Here is a 24,862-nt window from a genome sequence, read left to right on the forward strand (position 1 = left end):
TTGATTGGGTAGTGTAATATACCAGAAGTTGTTTTTTTTTTCCTTCTAAAATTAGAGACTTCAAAAATGTTATTTCTCATAATTTTGAAACTAAATATTTTCAAAAAATTCCCTAAGATTTTATTTTATTTTTCTAAAATTGGTTTTAAATTTGTTTTCTAAAATCAAAGATTTCAAGGGTGTTTTTTTTTCTCTCCATAATTTATGAAATAAAATTTCAAGGATTCTCCAAGATTATATAATTATTATTAAAAATAGTTATAAAAAATGAAAAAAAAAATGTTTTTAAATGTTTGAAAAATAATTTATTTTCTTATTCTTGTTCAATTTATGTAATATCTATAGTTATATTATTATTATTATTGGCATTATTATTAATTAATATATATTATATATCATTACCATTATTTATTGTTAGTATTACAGTGCAATTGTAGGTTATTATTTATCGTTATTCTTTATTGTAGTATGTTACTATTAATTGTATTTATTTCATTATTGTTATTATTTATTATATATATATTATCATATTTACTAATAATATTATTTATGGCTGGTTTACTATTATATTATTATTATTATTATGTTATTGAGTATTTTTTTCCTTCTCAATAAATAGCTACAAAATTTTTAAAAAATGAAAACAAATCTTAAAATTTGAAAAAAAAATAAAAATAAAGAAGTAAAAAAAATCTTTGAAAATTCAAAAAATAGAAAAGGTCAAGGATGGAAGGATTTGAAATTAGAGGGGAGCACCTCTTTGCCTGCATTTAATTTGGATGACTCCCATGTTTAGTAGTCCAATTTACATTTTGACTTGTTAACATGCTTGGTTGTTTTATTTGAGTAAAATGGAGACTTTACTTTCACTTTTAGCTCATCTTAGAAAGTAGGATTTCTCCTTGTTAACTTTTGTGTTGTTGCTCTAGCTTATGATGAGACAAGTGAGAGAGAATCTTACCGTTCACTCCCTAGGCACGGCGAAAATACTTAAATTTGTATGAGTGAATGGAAGTAAGTGCTTAGATCAATGGGATTGAAGCATAAAGGGTAAACTTGGAATTTTCTCTTTGTTTTCAAAATACCATCTTCAAGAGAGTAATACGAGATTTTCGACACATTAACAGAAGTCTCTGTCTTTCTGTCAAGTCTCAAGGAAGAGCATGAAATTTTTTTGTAAGGGAAAGCCTATCTATTTCTACCAAACATCGCAAGAGAATGTCTTTTACCCTTAATTTTTTTTATCTATATCATTATATATAATAAATATGGCATGTTTATGTTGCATTTCATATTTAAAAATATATATATTTTACAAATAACTTTGAATATTCATATTTTAATATTTGTAACTAAAAAATTATAAGAACATTCTATGCAATATTATTCTCATTGAAACATTTTCTAATATACCAAAATGTACAAGAAAGAAAAAGAGCTTAGAATATTATATAACTCGAGAGAAACAGAAAAACCAAAGAAATTTTCCACAAGTTCTAACAAACACTTACAGTAACACTATTAATATGCTCATCAACTTACGAAAGCATTTTAATCACAAAGTGAGCTGGGGCAAATCAAAACAGGCTAGAAATCTGCTTGAACCACCTTCAGCACTTGTTCAATCATAATTGAAAAGAAACCAACATGACCACTAGAACACATATAATTGTGTTATCCTTCAACAATTTTTGCAGCAGACCTGCATAACAAAATAATTACTATATAACTATCTGCCAAAGAAACACGGCAATAGGGAAAGGAAGATTAACATGTCCATATGCATTTACATACCCGAAGGGGCTTTCTTTGATAGCCAGCAGTTCAACATCCAACTGCAAATGCAAAAAGAGATGGAAGGGCAAGTTTTAAATGTCATATGAGAGGGGTATGAAAGTAGCAGGTAAACTGTTAGTAGACCAAAACATTTCCATCTTGACTTTTTTTCTTTTTTCTTGGTCATGCTTTGTATTGTATAGCACCAGAAATAATATCTTTATAGGAATGAACATGGACAAGGTTGATAGTTTTCACAACTGAAACATTGAATCCACCCTCCCTGAATTGATGCTCATCCCAATGTCCTTGGTGAAAAGGAGAGAGAAAACATTAACAGTGCGACAATTGCAGGAAAACATCTTGAATGGATGAAGCACATTATTTTGCTAATACAAGGGGGGCAAAAGAAAATAGAGCATTTTGAGATTGTGAATGTTACTTCTGCTCGAAAAATGTTAATTCCAAGCAAGGGTTAAAATACCAATTTCTGCATAAATTTCGAGGGTTTCAATTTATGGAAATTTTGAAAAAAAAAAATTTTGATTTCTTGATAGAAATTTTGATTTTGATTTAAAGATTGAATATTTTGAAACTTCAGGAAAAATTAAAATAGATGACTGAATAATTTAGAAACAAAAAAAAGGTTTGAACATTCAGACATGCCACTCATCATGAACTTGATCATTTGCGTCTAAGCATTTGTCACGAGTACAAATTACAACAACCCATGACATCTCTAAAAATTTTTAATCTAACTAGTAATTGAAAAATATAAAATTCCAAGGGGATAAAAAAACACAAATTAAAACTGAAAGATGTTACCTATTCATCCTGAGAATCCAATTTAACCACATTATGGTGCAATTAAAGATTCTAATCTACAATGCTGAAAAATCTTACTCACCAAGCTTTGTGGGCACTCAATCCTTGGAATTTCAGAATAGCAAGGCAAATTAATTGTTTTTAAGAGTTAGAAATAATGCATGCATAATCGCTGCTTCATGCAGCAATTACTGGGCCAACTGTAAGAGCCAACATATAAAATTTTGAGGCATTCACCTATTCAAAGACAATGATACAAATAGGTAAATAAAACTGCAACTCGTCATGTCAAAAAAATAGGATGATGAATGTTTGGACCCTACCTGGTTTAAGGAAAGACTAAACTAAGGGCATTGGAAGAAACATGAGAAGTAAATTGAGAGCAAATAAAAAGAATGGAAAGAAAAAAAAATGGATTTAAAAAATACTGGTGATGGTCACAGCAGGTGGATATATAAAGGGGCAAGGTTAAGAATGCAGTAGTCATCATGCTGCTGATTATTGAGGCAGAAAATCACGAAAAGCAAGATAGGACTGGAGGTGGTGAGTAAGGACGATGATGATAAGATGCCATCCACAAGGTGGTCAGGGTGCAAGCGCAAGATTGTTGGTATAGTGAGTTGGGACCAATTTTTTAAAAGGCAAAGACGTAACATGAGGTATTTTAACCCTTAAGAGGCAAGGTAAGTCTTAAAGCGTAGGGGTATAAGCCTTTTGAGAATTTTATTTTTAGATAAAAAGGGAGCCTAGGTGCAATGGTAAAGTGTTGCTATGCGACTTGGAGGTCACATGTTTGAGGCGTGGAAACAACCTCTTTCAAAAATGTAAGGCAAGGCAACAGACTATAGATCCATCGTGGTCCGTCCCTTCTCCAGACCCCATAGACGCAAGACCTTTGTGCACCGTTACATACATTTTAAAAGTAAATAAAAATTAAGAAAATTACAAATATAATATATAAAAAAAAGTCAAATATAATTTGTGATCCAATTGTTGGCCACCGAAAAATTTCTAGCTTAAATTCATTATGTAAATCATGACAAAGAGATGGCTAGAACATTACAAAGTTCAAATTAATCTCAAAATCTAAGATAAAACTCTCAGTTATTTTAAAGAGGTTGAGGTTCAAGAGTTTTAGAAATCAACTCATATTATGATATTCCTTTTATATAAACGCGAAATTAAAATTTTCTAGCCAAATTTAACTTGAGAATCACATACCCAAAGTGCTTAAACTTCAACTAAAAAGGCGTAAAAGGCACGCTTTTTGTACAATTGTGCAAGCCTCGGGATGTAATGTGTTAGCTTTTTTGGGATTTCGTATTTTAGATTGAGCCTCAAGGCGTTTTAGGCATGCCTTGCCTTGAGAAAACGCCTTGAGGCAAGCCTCAATTGAGCCTTTCAAAAACATTGGTGAAAAAGCTCTTAGAAAGGTGAGATCAGCTAAAAACCAAGTTGGGTAATTCTTACAGGCACACTTAAACTTAATATATGAAGATTACTTTTTATCCACCAGTAAAAATGACTTTAATTGACTTTGAGAAACATGACAACGGTTAAAAAGGATGCCTGTGCCACAATTCAACCAACATTACAAAATAAATAAATAAATAAATATAAATATAAATAAGCAGCACACACAGGTAAATCTTGAAAAGTCTAAGCTACATAGGTAAATCCTGAAAAGTCTAACCCTGTTCTAGAGGGCTGGGTTTACTAATTAAATTTTTACCACACTTGGTAAATTTTTATGTGCCTCAGATAGAAGGTAATATTGGGTTTTTGCTGATTCTATTATAATTTGTATTCATGAAACTACAAGAGATACCCTTCAAAATGACAAAATAAAAAGTGCAATTTAAGTTACAACAAATATTTGAATGTGCTCTTAATCTTTACTAATCATAAACATGAATAAGAATTTGTTACCTCAATTGTTGCATTCGGAGGAATTTCCTGGATCCCTTTGCTTCCATAGGCAAGTTTAGGAGGAACTATTAGCAACCGCTGCAAAAACTTAAGGAATTACACTTCATCATAATCAACCAATATTTTACAATGTTATATTCATCAAACTGTAAGTTCAAGGCAAAGCATCACACGTAAATAAGAAATTTTAATATAGTTTTGCACTTCGTTCAATTCTAATGGACAGGATTTAAACTTCTACAAGCCTTCCATTTGAACAAGGAACATAGAATTATTTCAAAAAACAAGTTCAAACTTGTAAAAGCGACCACTTTTTGTAATTATTTGTTTTCATTTCCACAGCTACATGTAATGAAAGGAAAAATAATGAGATATTAAAAAACAATTCTTAGAATTGCAGTTCAATCAATTAAGTAATAAGCTAGAGGAGTGACCCCAATTTAGAAAAAAGAATTACATGATCCACTTCTGCTGTTTAACAAAATACAAATATCTATTATGCCTGACAACAGTTTGTCCAATAACAAGGAGATTTCATGACAAAACTGGTCTCACCTGACCCCCTACCCGCATCCCTTGAACACCTAGGTCTAATCCCTTGAGGACTGACCCCCTCTCAGATTGACCCACATCAAATCCATAGGGCTGCAGCAATTCAAGCATATACACATCAATGATGGCTAAGTATGTTCAATAAAAGCTGCTCCATATATTTGGATAGTTTTCATCCCCAATATAAACAATCCTATATTCAAAATTATTCTTCCTTACAAGACAAAGAAAAAATAATGACAATAAAAGAGAGAAGCATAAGTACTTAGCACTTTGATCTTACTGTGCCACCTCCAACACCAAGTCCTTGTCTACTAGTCATAAATGTGATGCCCTTCCATTTAGCAACATAGTGCACCTGCAATCAGAACTTAGCATCATTATGTCCATTATATTAAAAATTTTCTGGACATCCTAAGTTCAAAAAATTATCCACAGAAAAAATAGACATACTCACAAGTCTAATATCATGGGTAAAACAAGAAATTTTTTGGAACACAAAAATATGCATGAATTTACAAAGTCATTCATAATGCTGACAAACAATTTCAGTCACTGCTCATCGATATGTCAAGATTTGCTGAGTCATTACATAGTATAATCATATTTTTTAAAGTTTTTTTTTTCCTAATTTGCCAGTGATTTATTGAATTCTCATTGGGCATTCTCAGTCCTGTTATATCATCGTTATAGATACTGACACATGGGCACAAATCTCCTTGGTGATAGATGCTCAGATCAATTGAATTCCAAAGGCTTTCTCTTGTTACTCAAAGTTTTTTTTTTTAATGTTCTTATATTTTTAATATCCATAAAACCAGAAGCTTAAACATTTAAACTAAGATTACTTCAAATGCATGATGGTGCAGACAGTCTCCATAAGATACATTACTCCTGGTACATAAGCTCAGGATCACTCCACAATATTACTGTTGACTGTTGGACTACATCATAGCCTCTCTCTATGAAGAACCTCCTCTATATAGCCAAGTTTGGGACACAAAAAAATACAGCTCCACGAAATCAATAAAATAATCATTTCAAGACCACTGCTGACTATTGGAGAACATTTTGTTAAACATTCTCTAAAGTAGATAGGAAAAATATGTTGGTTTTTTCAAAACACAAATTTACATGTGGGAAGGAAGAAAATTTTAAATTTTGTACTATGATGATACACATTAAATAAATCCCAAGGAGAATAATGTATCATGGCTTTTAAATACATATTAATGCACTAAAATCCCATTTTAAGATTTTGACATCCAACTTATGACTAAGGACTGCATGTATTAAACCACACTCTCCAGACCCTGCATTGGCAAGAGCCTCATACAGTGTGCTGCCCTCCTTTCCGCCCTCTCTCAAATTTTTATTTTGCAAATATAGGAAATTCTTGAAGAAAGTTTAAAGTTGAAGCTATATAGCTATAACTAGAACTTTTAACTGGGTTACAACCGTACTGCCACTCGAGATCCCTTTACAGCTTCAGTTCCATCTCCAACCTTCAAATCGTAGTACCTGAACGATATTACCATCAGATGTAAAGTTAATGCTTGTCTACAGAGGAAACAAGAAAAGATGTGCACATAAAAGAAGAATCATGAGTTAAACTAGTATTCCTAATATAATGTATCACTGTGTTCCGAAAACCTATTTTTGGGCCCCCGCCTAATTGATTAAGCCGTAGGTTGAGTGATTCTCCAATATGGCATCAATTTTTTATTGGCACAAAGGTCTACCATTTGAATGCTGTGTGTCCCCATTCTTACAACTAAATTTTAGCACAATGTAACTATTGGCAAGTGCGTTATCCACAGCCAAAGGACTTGCACATAAGGAGGTGTGTTAGATAAGCCTTGCCCAATAGCTTGAGCTTTTAGGTTGAGTGGTTGTTTAATATCAAACATTCAAATTCTCGCTATCTCATGCCCTACACTTACATGCTCAACTTAGGGCCTGTCTAGTTGTCGAAACCAGTTATTGTTTCAAATTTTCAGTTTTCTAAAACATTAGAAAAATGCACCTTGTTTTCCAGATTCCCAACAATTGCATGGAGAACTTAGGAAAAATAAAAGATGTTTCCCAAGTTTCATATACAAATGTTGGAAAATTGGAAAACAAGGTAGCATTTTTGTGATTCCTTGGAAAACTGAATATGAAAATGAAAATTAATTACTTTCCACAACTATACAAGCCATTAAATTTTGCAGCACAATTCATTTCTCGGTGTCAGTGTCCAGATGTTATGCATCTTTTAGCATGAAATCATTTAAGTACACAGGGTGTATGACCACAAAGGAAAATATATGCTGGATAAAACCGAAAAGGAAAGTAAAGATGAGGCATCAAATCTTTTAGGTTATGGAAAAGCACCGACTTCAGACCACTGGGGAGAGTTGTGTATTCACTCTCGGGTATCTTTGCTCCTCTAAGCTGCCACAACCAGGAACAAGAGAAGCAAGAAGGGCCAACAATCATGGGAAAAAAAAGAGTAAATTGAATGCTGTAGCTAACACCTTGGAAAAGTATAAAATTTAAGAAACAAAATGAATACAATATCTTACAGCTCTTCTACTTGTGCTGACAGCCCCAGCCACATCACAAATATACATGCCAGCAGCTGATTCAACATTCAGAAACGTCAACAAGCCAGTGAATAATTAATGGCATGCTCCTTTTTAAAAGAATCTATCAAAGTTGTGCCTTAGGATATGGTGGCAATACTGAAAGACAACTTAAAAGCAAAGTCATAGATGGTTGCATTTGAAGTAATCCCATAAAGCATTAGAATAAAAAGGCCAGCTGACATGCACTCAAGACATAGAAAGAAGAAAGGCTGTTGTGCTAGAAAGAATTTGTAATTTCATGGCACTGAAGGAAAAGAAAAGCCCATAAGTATAATGGCATGGACAAAGGTAACAAGTAGGGACCTTAAATTGTCAACAGACCTGTCTACACAATTAGCTGGCTTAATCCCAATATGACATCCAACCTAAATATTGATTTTGGATCTGCTGTTTGAAGCAGAATTATGGTATCTGATTTATGACCCATATTTAGGAGCACAGTGAACTTATGAAATTCCAAATGAACATATGACCCAGAATGAACATCTGATGATAAATAAAAAATTTGAAAAATGAAAACAGGTATGAGCATTGATTTGGGATATTTTTGACTCTCAAGTATAGTCTTTATCAGAATCAGCATATAATTTTACTATAGTTTTCGTTAAAACATGTTAGATACTAAAGCAATGATGAATGTTAGGTATTAGACATAATGATGGGAAGGAAAAAAAAATTTCCTAGGCAGATACAATGATGGATTGTGTGACGACAAATAAACTTCAAGAGTCAGGATAAGGATACATGAATGAGAATGGCCCAATATAAAGAAGAGGAAGGAGATTGTGACAGAAGAAAAATAATCCGAGATGAATGTAATATGGCTACTAGAATGACAGAGGAAAAGAGAAGATGGATTTTCCTAGTAAACCCTAAGGCTAAAAATCATCTCATCTGCCTCCTTTATTTTCCCCACTTTTTACTACATACAGATAAAATTGACAGATAATTTAATTAGCTTCATTTAGAGGGCTCACTGTCTAACATATCATATAACTCAAAGAATCCCCATCCTATGCGGGTTCTCAAACCACAGAATGGCATCACAATGACTGTACTTAGCTCTGTGCTCAACTGAATTCTCCCAATATCCTCTCTGTGTTCAGGAATGTACTGGAAATTAGGTTCTTTGAGTTATTGATGACACAACCCGAGAATTTACCAATTTGGCTGCATCATAAGACCTCTCTCTCTCTCTCTCTCTCTCTCTCTCTCTCATGCATTTATATTTGCATAAATTAAAAAATATTCATGAATTAATGCCTATAGAGAGAAAAGCTGCGACATTTATGTACTAACCCGCTGAAAGAAGACAACCCATCAATTCTCTCCTTCCCTTGTGCTGTAGAGATAGCGGAGCCGGTTTGGCAGTGTCGGCAGCGGGAGGAGATGAACAGCGACATGGCAACAAAGATAAATCCCTATTAGAGGGTCTCTTCCCTGTCAAATCCGAACAATTCCTTGAGTAACCACGATGAGTAAGACCCACGAGAGAGAGAGAGAGAGAGAGAGAGAACCTGTAAAGAAGAAGAAAGTGGAGGAGTTAGGAAGGAGAGTTGGTGTGTGTTGGTGGTAAGGGAGTAGGGAGAGTTCCATGGAGTGAGCTAGGCTGCCGAAATGACAGTTGATACAACAGCGGAAATCAGTTGCTGGATACTTGAATATTTGATCCATGGAGACTGGCGAGGCAGCGTGGGTGTGGATAACATCCTCAATTGCATCCGCACGTTGATTGAAATTTTCAAACAACGATTATTCACCCCACCACCCCAAAAATAAATAAATCTGCCCCTTTAATATTGGAAGATGCCTGCACAAAAAAAAATGTTGTGTGTTAAGAGGTGGCAATGTAATGGGATAAATGTGTGGAGATATCTTTTTACATATATTCTTTAAAAATTTATAATGAATATTTGATTACTTGTGTCAATGATTGTAAGATTGTTCACTTGAATAGAATATCCTTTGCATACAAATATCTTGCCTATGTGCTCTATTGTTGTTTGTATTGACGTCTTTCCAGCCTTTCGTGGTTATCAATACTTATCTGGTACTCATGCCTACAAGTTTTGAACGTGTGATTATTAGCTGACTCGGTTGGGGGAAAGCTCTTGACGAGTGTCGCGCGACCCTTAATTGAGTCTTATTTGGGGGTTCGTGACAGTTGTATAAGAGCACAGCATGTGTGAGCACCGTGAGTAGTAACACGAGAACCTCAAAGTCTGAAAAGACAAATTGCGTTGAGGCACTTAAGGAAAGAGTGGAAAAACTTGAAACCTTGGAGACAAAATTCTTTGAACTCCAAGGGTCTGTGGCAGAATTGTTAAAAGAGAAAGGTGTGCCAATATAGCTTGAGGCCACCAGAGAAAACATTAGAGGAAACCTTTATGGTGTAACGTACTGAACTTGAGGAAAGAATTGTGAAACTTAAGAAATTCATTCCACCAATAAAATCCCTAGAGAAAAGGCTAACAAAGTTTGAGGCCTTTTAAGGGAACATTGAGTAGTTGGAAGCCTTTAAGAATAGGCTGAAACACATTGAGGGTGTATTATCATCCATTACATCCCAAAAGGGAGAGCCAATCGAGCTTGAGGCCTCCCTCGGGAGTTAACTGACAATTTTTATTTGCTTGCACAAAATATCAAAAAATCCATTAGTGCCTTAGAGGAAGATCTAAAGAAAATAGGCAAGTTCTAGAACACAATGGACCAGTTTCAAAACAACTTATAAGAGATGACTGTGAAATTGAGCGCGGTGATGCAGATGTCTCGTAGGCTAATAATAAATACCATTGAGGGGACTCAATTAATTTATCGGAACCTAAAACTTATGAGGGCACCCAAGATGCAAAGGAACTAGACACTTTCATCTTCAACCTGGAACATTACTTTAAGTGCTCACGGATTGAATTAGAAGAGGACCGAGTGAACATCGCAAGAATATACCTCTCTAGGGATGCTAAGTTATGGTAGAGAACCAAATGCGAAGACATGCAGCACAATCGGTGTACTATTGATAACTAGGAAGGATTAAAATAGGCTTTGAAGGCACAATTTTATCCAAAGAACATAGAGTACATGGTGCAAAAAGAAACAGAAGATCTATGGTGCAAGGTGTATGATTTACAACAAATAGGATCTATAAGGAGTTATGTACGGGAGTTCGAGGCCTTAATGCTTGACATAAAGACATGAATGAATCTGATAGGCTATTCCATTTCCTTCGGGGACTAAAGACATAGCCAAAGAACGAGCTGTGAAGGCAAGGGATTTGTGACCTCTCCTTTACCCTCGCAATAGCCAAACAACTAGACAATTTTTTAGATAGTTCGCTAAAAAGGCAATACCCAATGACTACCAATAATGAACAGAAGCCCAACAAGGTGTATAAACATGTTAATGGGGGAAGTGACAAAGGAACTAATGGTTCTCGAAGAGACAGAAGATCTTAAACAACTAGGGACTTGAAGGGCGGACATATAGGGTGTGGGGAGTACTGACCATCGATTTAATGCTTTCTCTGCATGGGACCTCATTGTGTAGCGGAGTGCCATGAATGAAAGGCCTTGAATGCCCTAAAAGCCTTTTGGGAGGGAACAGAATTCCTGAGAATAGACTCAGGAGAGAAGCAAGAGATGGTAGGAGCCCTAAGGTTTTTGAGGCCATTGTAAAGTCAAGCAATGAACGGCAAGTCTTAGGAAAAGGGCCTAATTTATGTGGATCTATTATTAAATCGAAAGACAACCAAGGCCATGATTGACACTAGCACCACGCATGATTTTATCACTAATACAAAAGCCCAACGGTTAAAACTGTAGGTTGACAAGGACATGGGAAAATTAAAGGTGTTAAATTCAAAAGTGGTGATCACTATAGGAGTTGCCCCTGGAGTTGCCTACCAGATAGGGCCCTAGTCAAGAACATTCGACTTCACAATAGCACCCCTCGATGATTTTGATGCAGTTTTTAGGATGGATTTCCTCAAGATTACGCGCTTAGTGCCGATTCCTACTGTCGATTGCCTGGTGATGATGAGAGATAACCCTTGTGTGGGGCCAATAGGCCGCAATACCATGGAAGAAAAGAAGTTACTTTTAGCTCTCTAATTAAAGAAGAGAATGAAAAGCAGAGAGCCTTCTTTAGTAGTGCTACCCATAGATTCAGGGGATAAATAAATAGATGCATGACTGACTGAGATCAAGGAAATACAAAACGAACTCAAAGTAGCTCCCTAGGGTTTTACCACCTCGATGACATATAGACCACGAAATAGAGCTTCTTCCTAGAGTAAAACCTCCAACTCACATCCCCTACCAAATGGCGCTACCTGAATTAGCTGAACTTAGAAGACAATTAAATGAACTACTAGAAGCAAGATTCCTCCAACCATTAAAAGCACCTTTTGGGGCACCGATGTTATTTTAGAAGAAACGAGAAGGTAGTTTGTGACTGTGTGTGGATTATCGGGCCCTTAACAAGGTGACTACTCTCAATAAGTACCCCATCTATTAATTGTAGATTTGTTTGATCAACTAAGTATAGCCACATACTTCAAAAAGTTGGACTTAAGCTCGGAATACCACCAAGTGCGCATTGCAGAGGAGGACAAACCAAAAACCACTTATGTCACCTTATATGGAGCATTCAAATTCTTTTTCATGCCTTTCGAACTAACAAATGCACCTGCCACTTTTTTTACTTTAATGAATTAGGTTTTTCAGGACTACCTTGATAGATTTGTTGTCGTCTACCCTGATGACATTGTGGTGTTCAGCTCATCTTTAGCAGAACACAAGGAACATCTTTGGCTAGTCCTTCAGAAGCTCAAGGAAAATTAGTTGTAACTAAAAGGGGAGAAATGTGCTTTCAACCAAAGACATATCAAGTTCTTCGGACATATCATCGAAGAAGGGTAGACACAAATGGATTCGGTGAAGGTACAAACCATCCACGAATGGAGACCACCTAGATCCATCAATGAGTTACAATCCTTCTGTTGAAAATGGTGTGATCCCAAAAGGGGGGGGGGTGAATTGGGTTTTAAAACTTTTTGGCTAATTAAAACATTTCGATTCACCACAGTTCATATCTTATTTAATATTAAAAACGTGTATGTAAAATGATTAAGTTATCAGAGCAGACATACACGTGTGCATCATATTTCATTTAAATTAAATGTGTGCATGCGAATAATTATAGCAGTGAACAAGCAAGCATACACATATGGAAATTAAAGTGTAATAATTAAATGACATAGAAAGAGAGAGAGAGAGAGAGAGAGAGAGAGAGAGAGAGAGAGAGAGAGAGAGAGAGAGCGATACACGATATTTGTTATCGAGGTTCGGCCAAACTAGCCTATGTCCCCGCCTTGGGCATACCTCCCAAGGATTACACTAACCCTACTCACTTAAACGGGTGAAGTAGAAGCCGTTACAACCTTTCCTTATGGGGCAAGGTAAACCCCGGCTCAATTACAAAGCTGAGCCCAACTTGTCTTCCTTATGGGGCAGAGACTCCCCAGTTCAATTTTCGGGTTGAATCAAACTGGTCTCATTTATGAGGCTGAGACTCTCCAGTTCAATTAATGGGCTGAACCCAATCAGTACACCAAAAAATTTTTGTACATATTAATACGCTTCTAACTACAAGCATGGATGCACACATTAAAAGTTCAAATACATGCACTCTCTAATGATATGCATTATGCTCGGTAGAGTAAGGGTGCTATCAAATAACATTTTCAATCTTTGAAAAATAATGTATATGATAAAATGCTCAAAGATCTGAACCCTATAAAATATTTCTCCATAAATATTTTCAATGAGAAGTAGGAGAATCTAGGGCTATGGTTTTTTAAATGATTTTCGCAATATAAAACTTTATCTATGAAAGCATGGATGCAAAAATAAATGCCTTAAAATAAAGATGCTCTCTTTCAAAAGATTTTCCAAAGAATAATAAAGAGAGTTGGAGAGTGTAAAAATTTAACCCCAAAGAGATTGTTGAAATAAGAGTGTGTGTGGGGGAAACTTTGATTAAGTGAAAAATTTGAGAGAAAATACTTGTTAATAAAAGTTGCTAATTAAACAAATAAAGGGGGTATTTATAGTTTTTCTAAAAAAGTGATAGTTGAGGACACGAAGGTTATTTTGGAAAAAAATTAATGATGTTTAATTAAAATTAACTTTAGTTAAGTGAGGTAAAAATTTGGCAACCCAAGAGGTTTGGTCGCCTAACGCTTAGAGTTGGTCACCCAACCACTCACAATGGCCCAAAGGCAACTTTCCAGTTCTATCGACCGTGGCCAATGGTCGTTCGGCTGAGTCAAGCGATTTCCTAGGGCTTCGTGGTTTCGGTCGCCCGGTGAGGGGTTTAGTTTGCCGAGATGGTATGTTCGATCGACTAAGGGTATTTTGAACTAATAGTTCGGTTGGTCAGGGCAGGTAAAAAAAGCTAGCTTTAAGGTTTGGTCGATCGTGGAAAATTAATTTAAATCTTGGTCGATCGCCTGAGCCAAGTCAATGATTTGACTTCTTGCTTGTTCAGTCAATCGAGGCATTTATAACGCCAAAGGTAGGTTGACCAAGGCTAGGTCAAACATTTGACTTTTGGCCTACGGTGTGTTCGATCAACTGAGCTAATTTTAACTAAAGGGGTACGGTTGACCAAGCTTTTCAATTAAGCCCAAAAATCTAACATCGGTCAACCAGTCTTTGTAAGCCTTAGTTTGACCCTAAAGTTATATTCAAACCTTTGTAAGATTTTATCTTTTTATGAAAGGGTTTTGTATGAACTGTAGGTGTCCTAAGGTCATTCTAAGGTCATATGAGCATTCAATTCATATCATGTAAATGCATGTATTATTACAGACCAAAGATAAAAATTAAATGCAATACAATTCAAAATATGTCTTCTTCTTTTTGCACTTCTCTTCATGGAATACGCCAATATGATGTGAGCTTTAAATCCTTTCTAGCTTCCATCTTCCTCTTTTGTGTGTGCATTCTAAATTGTAAACTTGTTCAAAATACTAGGCACACATCGGACTAAAAAAGCCAACACCTTCTTGGGACTTGCCAACTACTATAGGAAGTTCTTAGAAGGGTGCTCTAGAATAATTGTGTCATTAACATATTTGTTGAAAAAATGGGTAAAATGGGAGTGCTCAAAGGATTTGCAAAAGATCCAGTGCTAATCGTTCCCAATTTTATGAAGCCATTTGAAGTGTAGGAAAATGCATCCGACTTTGCATTAGAGGGAGTTTTTTTATAGGAAGGGAATCCAATTGCTTTTGAAATCCAAAAATTAATAGGTTTCGAATGAAACTATACAACCCAAAAGAAGGTAAAGACAAAGAATGTAGCTATCATACACTTTTTGTCACAACCACGACTAACCTCAAAGCAAGCCTACTGGTGGGAGAAACTAGCAAAATTCGATTTTGACTTTGAGTACAAGGTAGGAAGACTAATCAGGTGGTTAATGCTTTAAGTAGGAAAACATAATTGGCAGCATTGAAATTCATAAATCATCTATCGGCTAGCAAGGTTATTTTATCCATAAAGGAACTCATCAGGAGACATTTTAGAATAGACCAACAGATGCAAACATTGACGAAACTGGTAGAAGAATGGAATACATGACAATTTTGGATAGAGGATGGGTTATTAATGACGAAAGGAAGGAAGGCAACTATATATGCCCAAAACTGGGAATTTGAGGAATACATGATTAAAAGAATGCCACAACACGTTATGGGTTGGACATCAGAGATGGCGATGAATTCAGGCACTAATCACACGAGGTACTATTGGCCAAATATGGAAGATGATGTGGTAAGTTATAAAAATACATGTTTGATTTATCAACAAGACAAAGTATAAAGAAAGAAGACCTTGGGACTGCTAGAGCCATTGCCGGCACAGAAAAGACCATGGGAAAGTGTCTCTTTAGATTTCATTTCGTCCTTGCCAAAAGTAGAGGATCGTGACACAATCTGGACCATGACACAATCTTGGTGGTAATTGATCAATTTTCAAAGTATGCAACTTGTGTACCTATTTCAAAGCCATTCTTAGCAAGAGAGATAGCTCAGTTATTCTTTAAGCATGTAGTGAAGTACTAGGGAGTTTCAGAGAGGCTAATCAGTAATAGGGATGTCAGATTCGTGGGTGGATTTTTGGGAGAACTCTTTCGCTTGATGGGATCAAGCCTTAATCTTTCCACAAGCTACCACTCTTAGACAAATGTTCAAATAGAGTGCTTTAATAGGATGTTGGAAGAATAATTACAACAATTTATGAACTAAAATAATAAAAATTGGGTTTCACTATTAGATACAACGCAATTTTGCTTTAATTCTATGAAATCTTTTGCAAGTCCTTTTAAGATTATGACAGGTCAACAACCGACTCTCCCGCACACTCTTGACAGTCCATATAGTGGAAATTTCCCGAAGGCATACCAATTCACAAAGAACTGGTTACAAAACGTAGAAGTCACTTGAGATCAGCTGGAAAAAAGCTTCAAAGCACATGACGAAATTGGTAGACATAGGGTAACGACTACAAAAATTTGAAGTTGGGGACCAAGTCCTTGTAAAAGTTCCAGAAAAAAATTTTGATTTCTTTGTGGCACTAATAAAATACTTTTACGATGATATGAAGACCCAATCAAGGTGATGGAAAAGTTTGACATGCATCGTATCAACTTGAACAGCCAGAGTGGATGGAGAGCCTTAGACGATCAATCCATCTAATGTTTCACATTAGCAATTTAAAACCATTCCATATTGATGAAGAAGATCCACACTGATAGAATTCAAGGAGATCAACTATTTCTTGAATGAAGAATGTAAACAGAGATGTATAGGGAGATCCTTGTAGATAGAGTCATCAACGAAGAAGGTTGTCGACAACAACAGTACCTAGTTAAGTAGATAGGGATGGGAGAAGAAGAGAATAGTTGGGAAAAGGCAAAAAACCTCTAGCATGCCATGCCAAAGATTCAAGACTTCATGAGCTCTAAGACAGTGGCACTAAAACTCGAAGACTAAAGACTTCTTATAGCAGATCAACGAGGACGTCGATAAAACTAATGGGGGAGGATGTTAAGGGGTGACAATGTAATGGAATAAATGGGGGGGGGGGGGAAGAGATTGCTTTACATATATTCTATAAAGATTTATAATGAATATTTGATTACTTGTGTCAATGATTATATGATTGCTCTCTTGAATGGAATAAAACAAATAGTCCTTTTTCATCATAGTGTTGTCATCTGGGACAGGGTCGTACATTATTACTTTATGAATATCCTTTGCATATGAATGTCTTGCCTATGTACTCAATTGTTGTTTGTATTGACGCCTTTCCAACTTCTCATGGTTATCAATACTTATCTGGTGCTCGTGCCTACAAGTTTTGAACATGTGATTTTCGACTGACTCGGTTAGCGGAGAGCTCTCGACGAGTGCAGCGCTGTCCTTAATTATGTCTTATTCGGGTGTCTGTAACACTTAGCATGAACATTGACATTACAAGTCCACGTGGTAAGGCCTCGCTAAATAAAATAGTATGGTGTCATCATACCATTTATAACATTGAATTTTCTTGACACTTGATTGTAGTGTTTTTCCAACCACCTTTGCTTCAATTCTTATTGTTTTCGGACAACATTCACTTTATAAATGAATGGGATAAACAAATCAAAACCACCAATTGCACACTTATCCGAATGTATTTTGTTAATGACAATGATGATTATGATGATACCCTCATTAAAAAGGAAAAACAAAAGTCCACTTAGTAACGACCAAAGAAAAGAAATGAAGACAATGATTTTGGAAGTGGTCTTTTGGGGGAATTGTTTAGAAAATATATTTAGTCTATCACTACCCAGGGGAAAAACCAAGAAATCCGTAACATTCTCTTGCTCCTTGCAAATCATTCAAACCACATTTACCCCATAGTACCAAAAGGCTCTCTCAGTTATTCATAGTGAGGCATCTACATCTAGTCACTTAAGCTAGCCCCTCCAAAAAAAAAACAAAAAAGGAGTTATTCCTTTCAAAAGTCTCAGAAGCTCTCCCAAAATGTAACATGCCAAATCCAAATGATTTTCCTATGTTAGAAACTTTTGACCTAACACGATAGAATTGTAAGTATGTTTGGAAAATAAAAAATTTAGCTTCAACTAAGCAAGAAAATGGAAGGTCAAGACAAATCATTCAAGATGAGGCAACATTAAACTGGCAAGTTGAAAATCTTCTCATGCTCAGAATAAATTGCTCAACAAATAGCCTCCAAGAAAGAAAACCTCTCACTAGAAATGTTGAAAATATTTCAATCACAATCCAAGATTATAGAAAAGAATTTAAGACCATATTGTCACACTAGAGTTGAAATTATACAACATTACCACTAATGCGAAGAACCTCAACCAAACTTTATTCTCGATTGCTTATAAAAAGGGAAAAGAAAAAAAAAACATTTTCAAGCTCAATTAGAAGCCCTTTGACAAAAAGAACAACTAAATTTTCCCCCAATCAAAATCTACCCAAACCTTTCTTCATTTTTTATAGATACCCAAATAAGGTCAATAACTATGAAGCATAAACCCATAGTCTCCGACACTCAAACTAAGGCATCTTCCAACTTCCAACAAGACTATCTTCTAGCAGGAAATTTTAACCCAATCTCCTCTTTTCTAAAAAAGCTAGCCTAGTCTTTCCAACCTTATGCCCATCCAAAAATCTCTCTTAAAGACCCCTCAAGCTAAAAAAAGTCTAAAGAACAAGAGATGTTAATTCAAGAACCACCTATGGAGCCAAATGTGGAGGATCCAAGAGAAGAATCTCCAACCTATTCCCAATATTTCCATAATTCAACAAACATTGTACAAGGGATCAATGGCATGACAAGTTTTACTAAATGTTGTCTTAGTGTATAATAAAACTACAACATCCTTTAGCCACCTTAGATCAAATTATAGACAAATTTGTAGCAAGGCTCTAAGGTTGATTACAAGAATGATAAATCAATCTCAAAGAATATAGGCAACTCCAAGCCTGACAAATTTGTAATATGAAAGGACTCATATCCTTTGTTTACAAGGAGATCTTGGGTCATGTAAATCATTACAATGACAATGATCAAGAAAAATATTTGAAAATGAAATGTTGTTCCCTCAAAATAAAGGATCTAGAGAAACACTATAGTTGGATGTCAAGAAGATTTTATTCCAAAAATGGTATGGATGCCATAAATTTGAAGCAAGTGTTCCTCAATTCAATCCTTGAACCATTGAGAGATGAGACTTTAAAGCTCCAAAATAACAAGGAGTAGCCCTTCAAACTTCCTCCTTGGGAGAACTTTACCTAAATTCCCTTATTGCTCTAGAAAAACTATGCAACCAAAAGAAATTTATTGAGGACATTTTCTATAGGCAAGAAGATAGGCATAGCTTGTAAAAATCTAGATCTACTTATGAAATGCCATAAAGGTAAAGACTACTCTTGCCTAAGCAAGAGGAAATGGAACTTCAAGAAATATAGGTTTAAGAAGAAGATGAAAAGGAGGTTCAATAAATTTCTCCAATGACTCAACTTGATCTTTTAACTGATACCTATGAAAGTCCCTACCTCTCATTACTGTTTTCACCACTATTTTCGCCACCACTAGTCTAAATTCGACACTTATACCCAAATCATTATGGTTCCCATTCTCCAAAAATTTTCAAAGCTACGAATGGAGAAAAATTTGTCATTGGCAAGATCAATATACCAGTCCTAATAGATTCTTTCCAAGGCTCACTATAAAACACCAAGTTCATGGATCCACCTTGCCAAGAAAAGACCTCCTCATCAAATTTTATCTATAACATAAATTCCCAAAGCTTTGGTGGTCAAAGAAAGGACTAAAGTTCATAGAATGGTTTCTTCCTTGGTCCCAAGGACAATCTTTGTATTTTATGGAGCATCACGATTCCATAAAAACCCAAATTCATTACTCATGTGCTAAAAGTCATTCGGAATTGAAAACCAAATGTCAAAATCCCCTTTGGCTAAATCCATAGTTTTTTTCTAAAGCTACCTTTCAAAATTAATAAAGATATAAATTCAACAAAGGCAAGTCATATGAGAATGAATCCAACCCATTATTCACAAGCAACAAAGAAAGAACAATGCAACTCCAAGAAGAAGGATTGATAGAAGAAAGATCATCACCATGGGAATGTAAAGCATTCTATGTTAACATAAGAGCAGTGCAAGTTTAGGGAAAATTAAGAGTAGTTATTAATTACCGACCCCTTATCACTTCCTTGCAGATGATAATTAAGTTCCCAATCCCTTGTAAGCATATTCTATTTCAACAGCTATCACATGCCAAGGTCTTCTCCAAGTTTAATATAAAGGCTGACATGAATGGTGTATTCCCAAGAGGGGGGGTGAATTGGGTTTTAAAACTTTTAGCTAATTAACTTCGCCGATTCATCACAAATCATATACAGTTCAAATATTAAGGTGTGTATGTAAAATGATTTATGTAAAGAATACAGACATACACGTGTGGAGCATATCTCATTTCAACTAAATGTGTGTATGTAAAATAAATATAACAATAAATGAACAAGAATACATGTATAGAATTTAAAGTGCGGAATTTAAATGAGAGAGAGAGAGAGAGAGAGAAACAAGATTTGTTATTGAGGTTCGCCCAATCCTGCCTATGTCCCCACCTTGGGCCAACCACCCTAGGATTCCACTATTTACTCACTTAACCAGGCGAAGCGATGCTGTTTACAAATCTCTTTACAGGGTAGATTCGCCCCGGCTCATTTATGGGCAAAGCCAATCCATTTCTCCTTATGAGGCGGAGTCTCCCCAGCTTAATTTACTAGGCTGAGCCAAACTGGTTCTTCTTTATGGGGCAGAGTTTCCCTAACTCAATTACCAGGCTGAGCCAAACTGGTTCCTCCTTACGAGGCAGAGTCTCCTCACCTGAATTCACTTGGCTGAGCCAAACTGGTTCCTCCTTACAAGGCGGAGTCTCCTTAACTCAATCCCTGGGCTGAGCCAAAATGGTACAAATAATATTTTTTCGTACAAAATAAATGCTTCTACAATAAGTTAAGATGTACACATTAAAATCTAAATGCACTCTCATATGATTTAAACAATGAACCTATGTAAAGTTTATAAAAAAAATCCTCTCAAAATATTTTTCAAGTAAATCGGTGAGTTTGGAAAATGATTTTGCTCTTTTGAAAATGACCTTTCAAAATTCAAATACTATTAGGCATTGAGCAAGATATACGAAAGTGAATATTAGCTCAAGCCATTGTCAAGAAGCTTTTCAAGCATAATATATATATATATCAATGAATATATATGTCAAAGAATTCTTGAACAACCCCTAAAATATTTTCTCCCAAAACAAAATATATTGAAAGATAAGAATGGGAGAAGCTAGGGATCTTAAAATGATTGACCTTGAATAAAATCAAATACAAGTTGGCTCTCAAGCAATATAAATATGGATATGAAATATATGCTCAAGCCAAACTTAAATAACTTAAAAATAATTATCCAAAGATAATTTTTCAAAAGAAGAATGTAGGAGAAGTTAAATCTTTAGAACCAAATATTTAAAAATAATTCTCCAAAGATAATTTTTCAAAAGAAGAATGTAGGAGAAGTTAAATCTTTAGAACCAAATATCATAAGTATGAAAATGGCTTTCAAGCTATATATATAGAAGTTGATATAAGCTTAAGCCATTTCAAATAAAAGCCCAAAAAGATATTTCCAAAAAATGATTTTCAAGAAGAATATGGGAAATATTTTAATTTTTGAAAATATACCACAAATAAAAGAAGAAGGCCACCAAGCAATATATATATATATATATATATATATATATATGATATATGCTCAAGCCTCCTCAAATAAAGTCCCCAAAAATATTTTCTCCACCAATGATTTTCAAATAAAAGAAGAGTAGGAGAAGAGTAGAAATTTAAAGCTCAAATGGGGTATAAAAGAGAGAAAGAATCAAAAAAATATTTATCTGAGCTTCCAACATGATTCTCTAACATTTTCAAGGTGTTTAAGGCTTGTATTTATAGGCAAAAACCATTTCTAGCCGTTATATGGCCGTTGGGACATTAAAATATTTTTTTATTTTGAAAACTAGCTGTTTTCCAACTGTTGGAAAGCTTTCTCAAGAGGTTCGGTCGACTGAGGCAAAGCTCGATACACTGAAGCCTAAAATCCACGAGCTTCGGTTGGCTAGGGCCAAGCCCGGGTCGGCCATCCTCAGGTTTTCTATGCAGACATTTTTTAGTGTTTTGACCATAACTTTTTCTGTAAAACTCCAAATTGGACATTGGTATCAACAAAAATCTAAGATAAAATCTCATAACTTTCATGTTGGACACTTTTTAAGATAATAAGTTATGGATTGAGAAAAATACCCATCAATGAGAAGGAAGAAACATGAAGGGAGTTTTTCTACTGCGGACACCTTTCTGTGTTTTGGCCATAACGTTTTATGTATGACTATAAATTGGATGTTCTTGATATCAATAGAAAGATAAGAAAAAAGTACACAACTTTTATGTTGAATACTTTTTAAGATAAGAAGTTATGGATTGAGGAAAACGCTCATTTCCACTGTTTGATCGACTAGCTGGTTAACCGACCCTTGTGTAAAAATTAGTTTTTGCCTTCTTTTAACTTCAAAACCATTTTAAACCTTTTGGTATAAGTTTAACTTTGAATACAAAGGTTTTTCATGAAATTTTTTGGTTCCTAAGGTCAATCTAAGGTCAAGTAGAGTTTCAATTTAAATCAGATGATATGCATGCACATTTGAAACCTATTAATGCTACAATTGAAAAATAAATAAAATCTTCATACTTCCGCTCCTTAATACGTCATGGAATACACTGAGTTATGATCATCTAAGTGTAGATACGACTTTCATTTTCCATCTGCCATTCATGTTTACAGCATGTTTATACACTAAGCAGACAGATGAAATGCTGTCATTTGTCGTTATCAAAACAAGAATCGGACTCAAAAATTCAAAAAAAGGAAAGGTTCTGGAAGGTTGGTATCCATCCATAAAACAAGCCGAAAATAACTTTCTGCATACCTAATTACCATTATCAATGAACGGTCACGTTCTTTGGTTTAAAGAACGCTCCATCATATTTCCAAAAGGCAATGGTAAAAATATTTGAATCAATCATCTAAATTCTCTTATATACTTTGATGAAATCTTATTCTTCTTAAAGAATACCGAATAACATAAAGAATTGCTAGACCTCTTCCATTCGTTGGTAAAACAGTATGGGTTAATGTTATTAGAGAAAAATCTATTTATTGATCAATCCCTGACAAAATTAATTAGGATGTCTATATATGATGGACAATATTTGGTAGGCTCAACAAGGCTTGGGTCTTTAACTACCAAAGATAAAATTTATAAAACCTAACTAATCCCAAGTTCAGTAGAACAATGAGTAAGTCGGGTATCAATTTTAGGGACTCAATGTAGCGGTTTACCAAGTTAACCTAGTTTACTACGCTGGAACAACAAGAAAAGATGGAAATTGGGTTTTCTAATCAAACTACGAAAGTAATTAAAATTGAATTGAACTTCTTATAGAAAAGTAATTCCTTGGTTATGAATCCACCCTGGTTGATACGGGATAACTAGGTTCGGTCAATTATCCATGCTAGGGTTTCAACGGTTAAGTAACCCACTTAAGTAGCATAGTGTAGTAGGGTTCGCACCAATCATCCAGAGCATAATCGGGAGAACACAGTATACCCTATCTAGTGAACATGAATTCCTCTCTAGCAACTGTACCCTATTATGAACAATTGACTGAATCCTAGATATGCTGTCCTTGCCTAGGGTTTCATCATAACCAAAGAACTAAATGGATTAGCTACTCATTGTGCATGAAATCAAACATAAAGACAAGGTATTGAAAAATGAAATTGAAAGCATAACTTTTATTGAAATTCAGAATTGATATACAAAGCAGGAATGAAATACAATTGAACTTGCAACTTGAAATTAAACAAAGCAATGTAAATGGACAAGTAAAAGAAAACTAATCTAAATGGCACCAAAAGGGACTCATGGGCACTCAATAGAGCCTCGGAGAACCAAAATAGAGCCCCTAATCATCTATTCAAAGTTTGATTTTATACCCCTTAGGGTTTACACATGATCGAATTCAAATCAAGAAACTTTTGCCAAAAATCTTGCGTAACAAATTTCTGAACTTGATAGAAGTCGACCTGGTTGCGTTCTAAGTTCTCCTCGTCGTGCCCTGGTCTAATCATTCTAGAAAATATTCAATTCATTCTTTGTTCAGCTAATGGCATCATCGACCAGGTCGCACGTCCAAGGTCTCTTGGTTGCACCCTGGTCAAGGGTTTCTGTGAATCTTTTTGTTAACCAACACTTTGAAGTCTTCTGGCTAGACCTGGTCACCCCTTGTGACTTCTTGGTCATACCACATAGTCAATCAGGGACATGTTGATGTAGCTGAATGAAGGCCTTGGAGACTTAGTCAAGCACTTGGTCGAGCCTTGTGCTTCCAAGTTGCTTCATTTACTCCTTGCACTACTTAACTCCTTGATTTAAGCTCCAATTTTCTAAAACATGAAACATACTCGTTTAACTCTGAACAATGATAAGAAGGGATAATTACAAAGTAAATAAGAATATCACATAGGTAAATAGGGGCCTAAAATAGCATATTTTAGGAACACATCAATATTCTCTACAACCCTACATGGCCTTCCAGCTTGATCATTTCCCAAATGAATTGGAATAGCTAAGGCAAATTCAAAATTCTTAGGAATTATTAATTACATGTCATACTTCCTTCCACATGTGGCCCCACTCATATCTTCTTCAGCAAACTGTCTTGAAGAAAATTTTTTCACCATGTAATTCAATCCATACCAAGGCTATCAAAAAACTCGAGAAAATTGTGAAGAACCTACCTCCCTTCTATATCCCATATATAGGAGTCGGAGTCTTGCAAATAGAGGTTAGTGATGAATATATTGGAACCTATCTACTTATAGAAATCCAATGAAAAAGAAAATTGTGTGGACACTA

At 35.2% G+C, this 24,862-nt stretch overlaps 1 protein-coding gene across 2 annotated transcripts; it reads right to left on the reverse strand.

The window, feature by feature from the left end:
- Positions 1 to 1,360: 1,360 nt before the first annotated feature.
- On the reverse strand, positions 1,361 to 9,490 carry LOC131168428 (peptidyl-prolyl cis-trans isomerase FKBP16-4, chloroplastic-like). Of its 2 annotated transcripts, none has more exons than XM_058127843.1 (10): positions 9,230 to 9,490; positions 9,012 to 9,152; positions 7,650 to 7,705; positions 7,463 to 7,518; positions 6,546 to 6,603; positions 5,366 to 5,440; positions 5,086 to 5,175; positions 4,531 to 4,608; positions 1,795 to 1,835; positions 1,361 to 1,702 (listed from the first exon to the last, which is right to left on the reverse strand). In XM_058127843.1, the coding sequence occupies exons 1-10, from the start codon at positions 9,384 to 9,386 to the stop codon at positions 1,675 to 1,677; spliced, it is 780 nt and encodes a 259-aa protein (XP_057983826.1). In that variant the 5' UTR covers positions 9,387 to 9,490; the 3' UTR covers positions 1,361 to 1,674. The 2 variants fall into 2 exon arrangements, with proteins under 2 accessions (XP_057983826.1, XP_057983825.1); XM_058127842.1 differs by having other exon boundaries at positions 4,531 to 4,595; positions 9,230 to 9,484.
- Positions 9,491 to 24,862: the final 15,372 nt, after the last annotated feature.

The sequence above is a fragment of the Malania oleifera genome, chromosome 11 (genome assembly GCF_029873635.1).
Source record: "Malania oleifera isolate guangnan ecotype guangnan chromosome 11, ASM2987363v1, whole genome shotgun sequence".
Classification (NCBI taxonomy): domain Eukaryota; kingdom Viridiplantae; phylum Streptophyta; class Magnoliopsida; order Santalales; family Ximeniaceae; genus Malania; species Malania oleifera.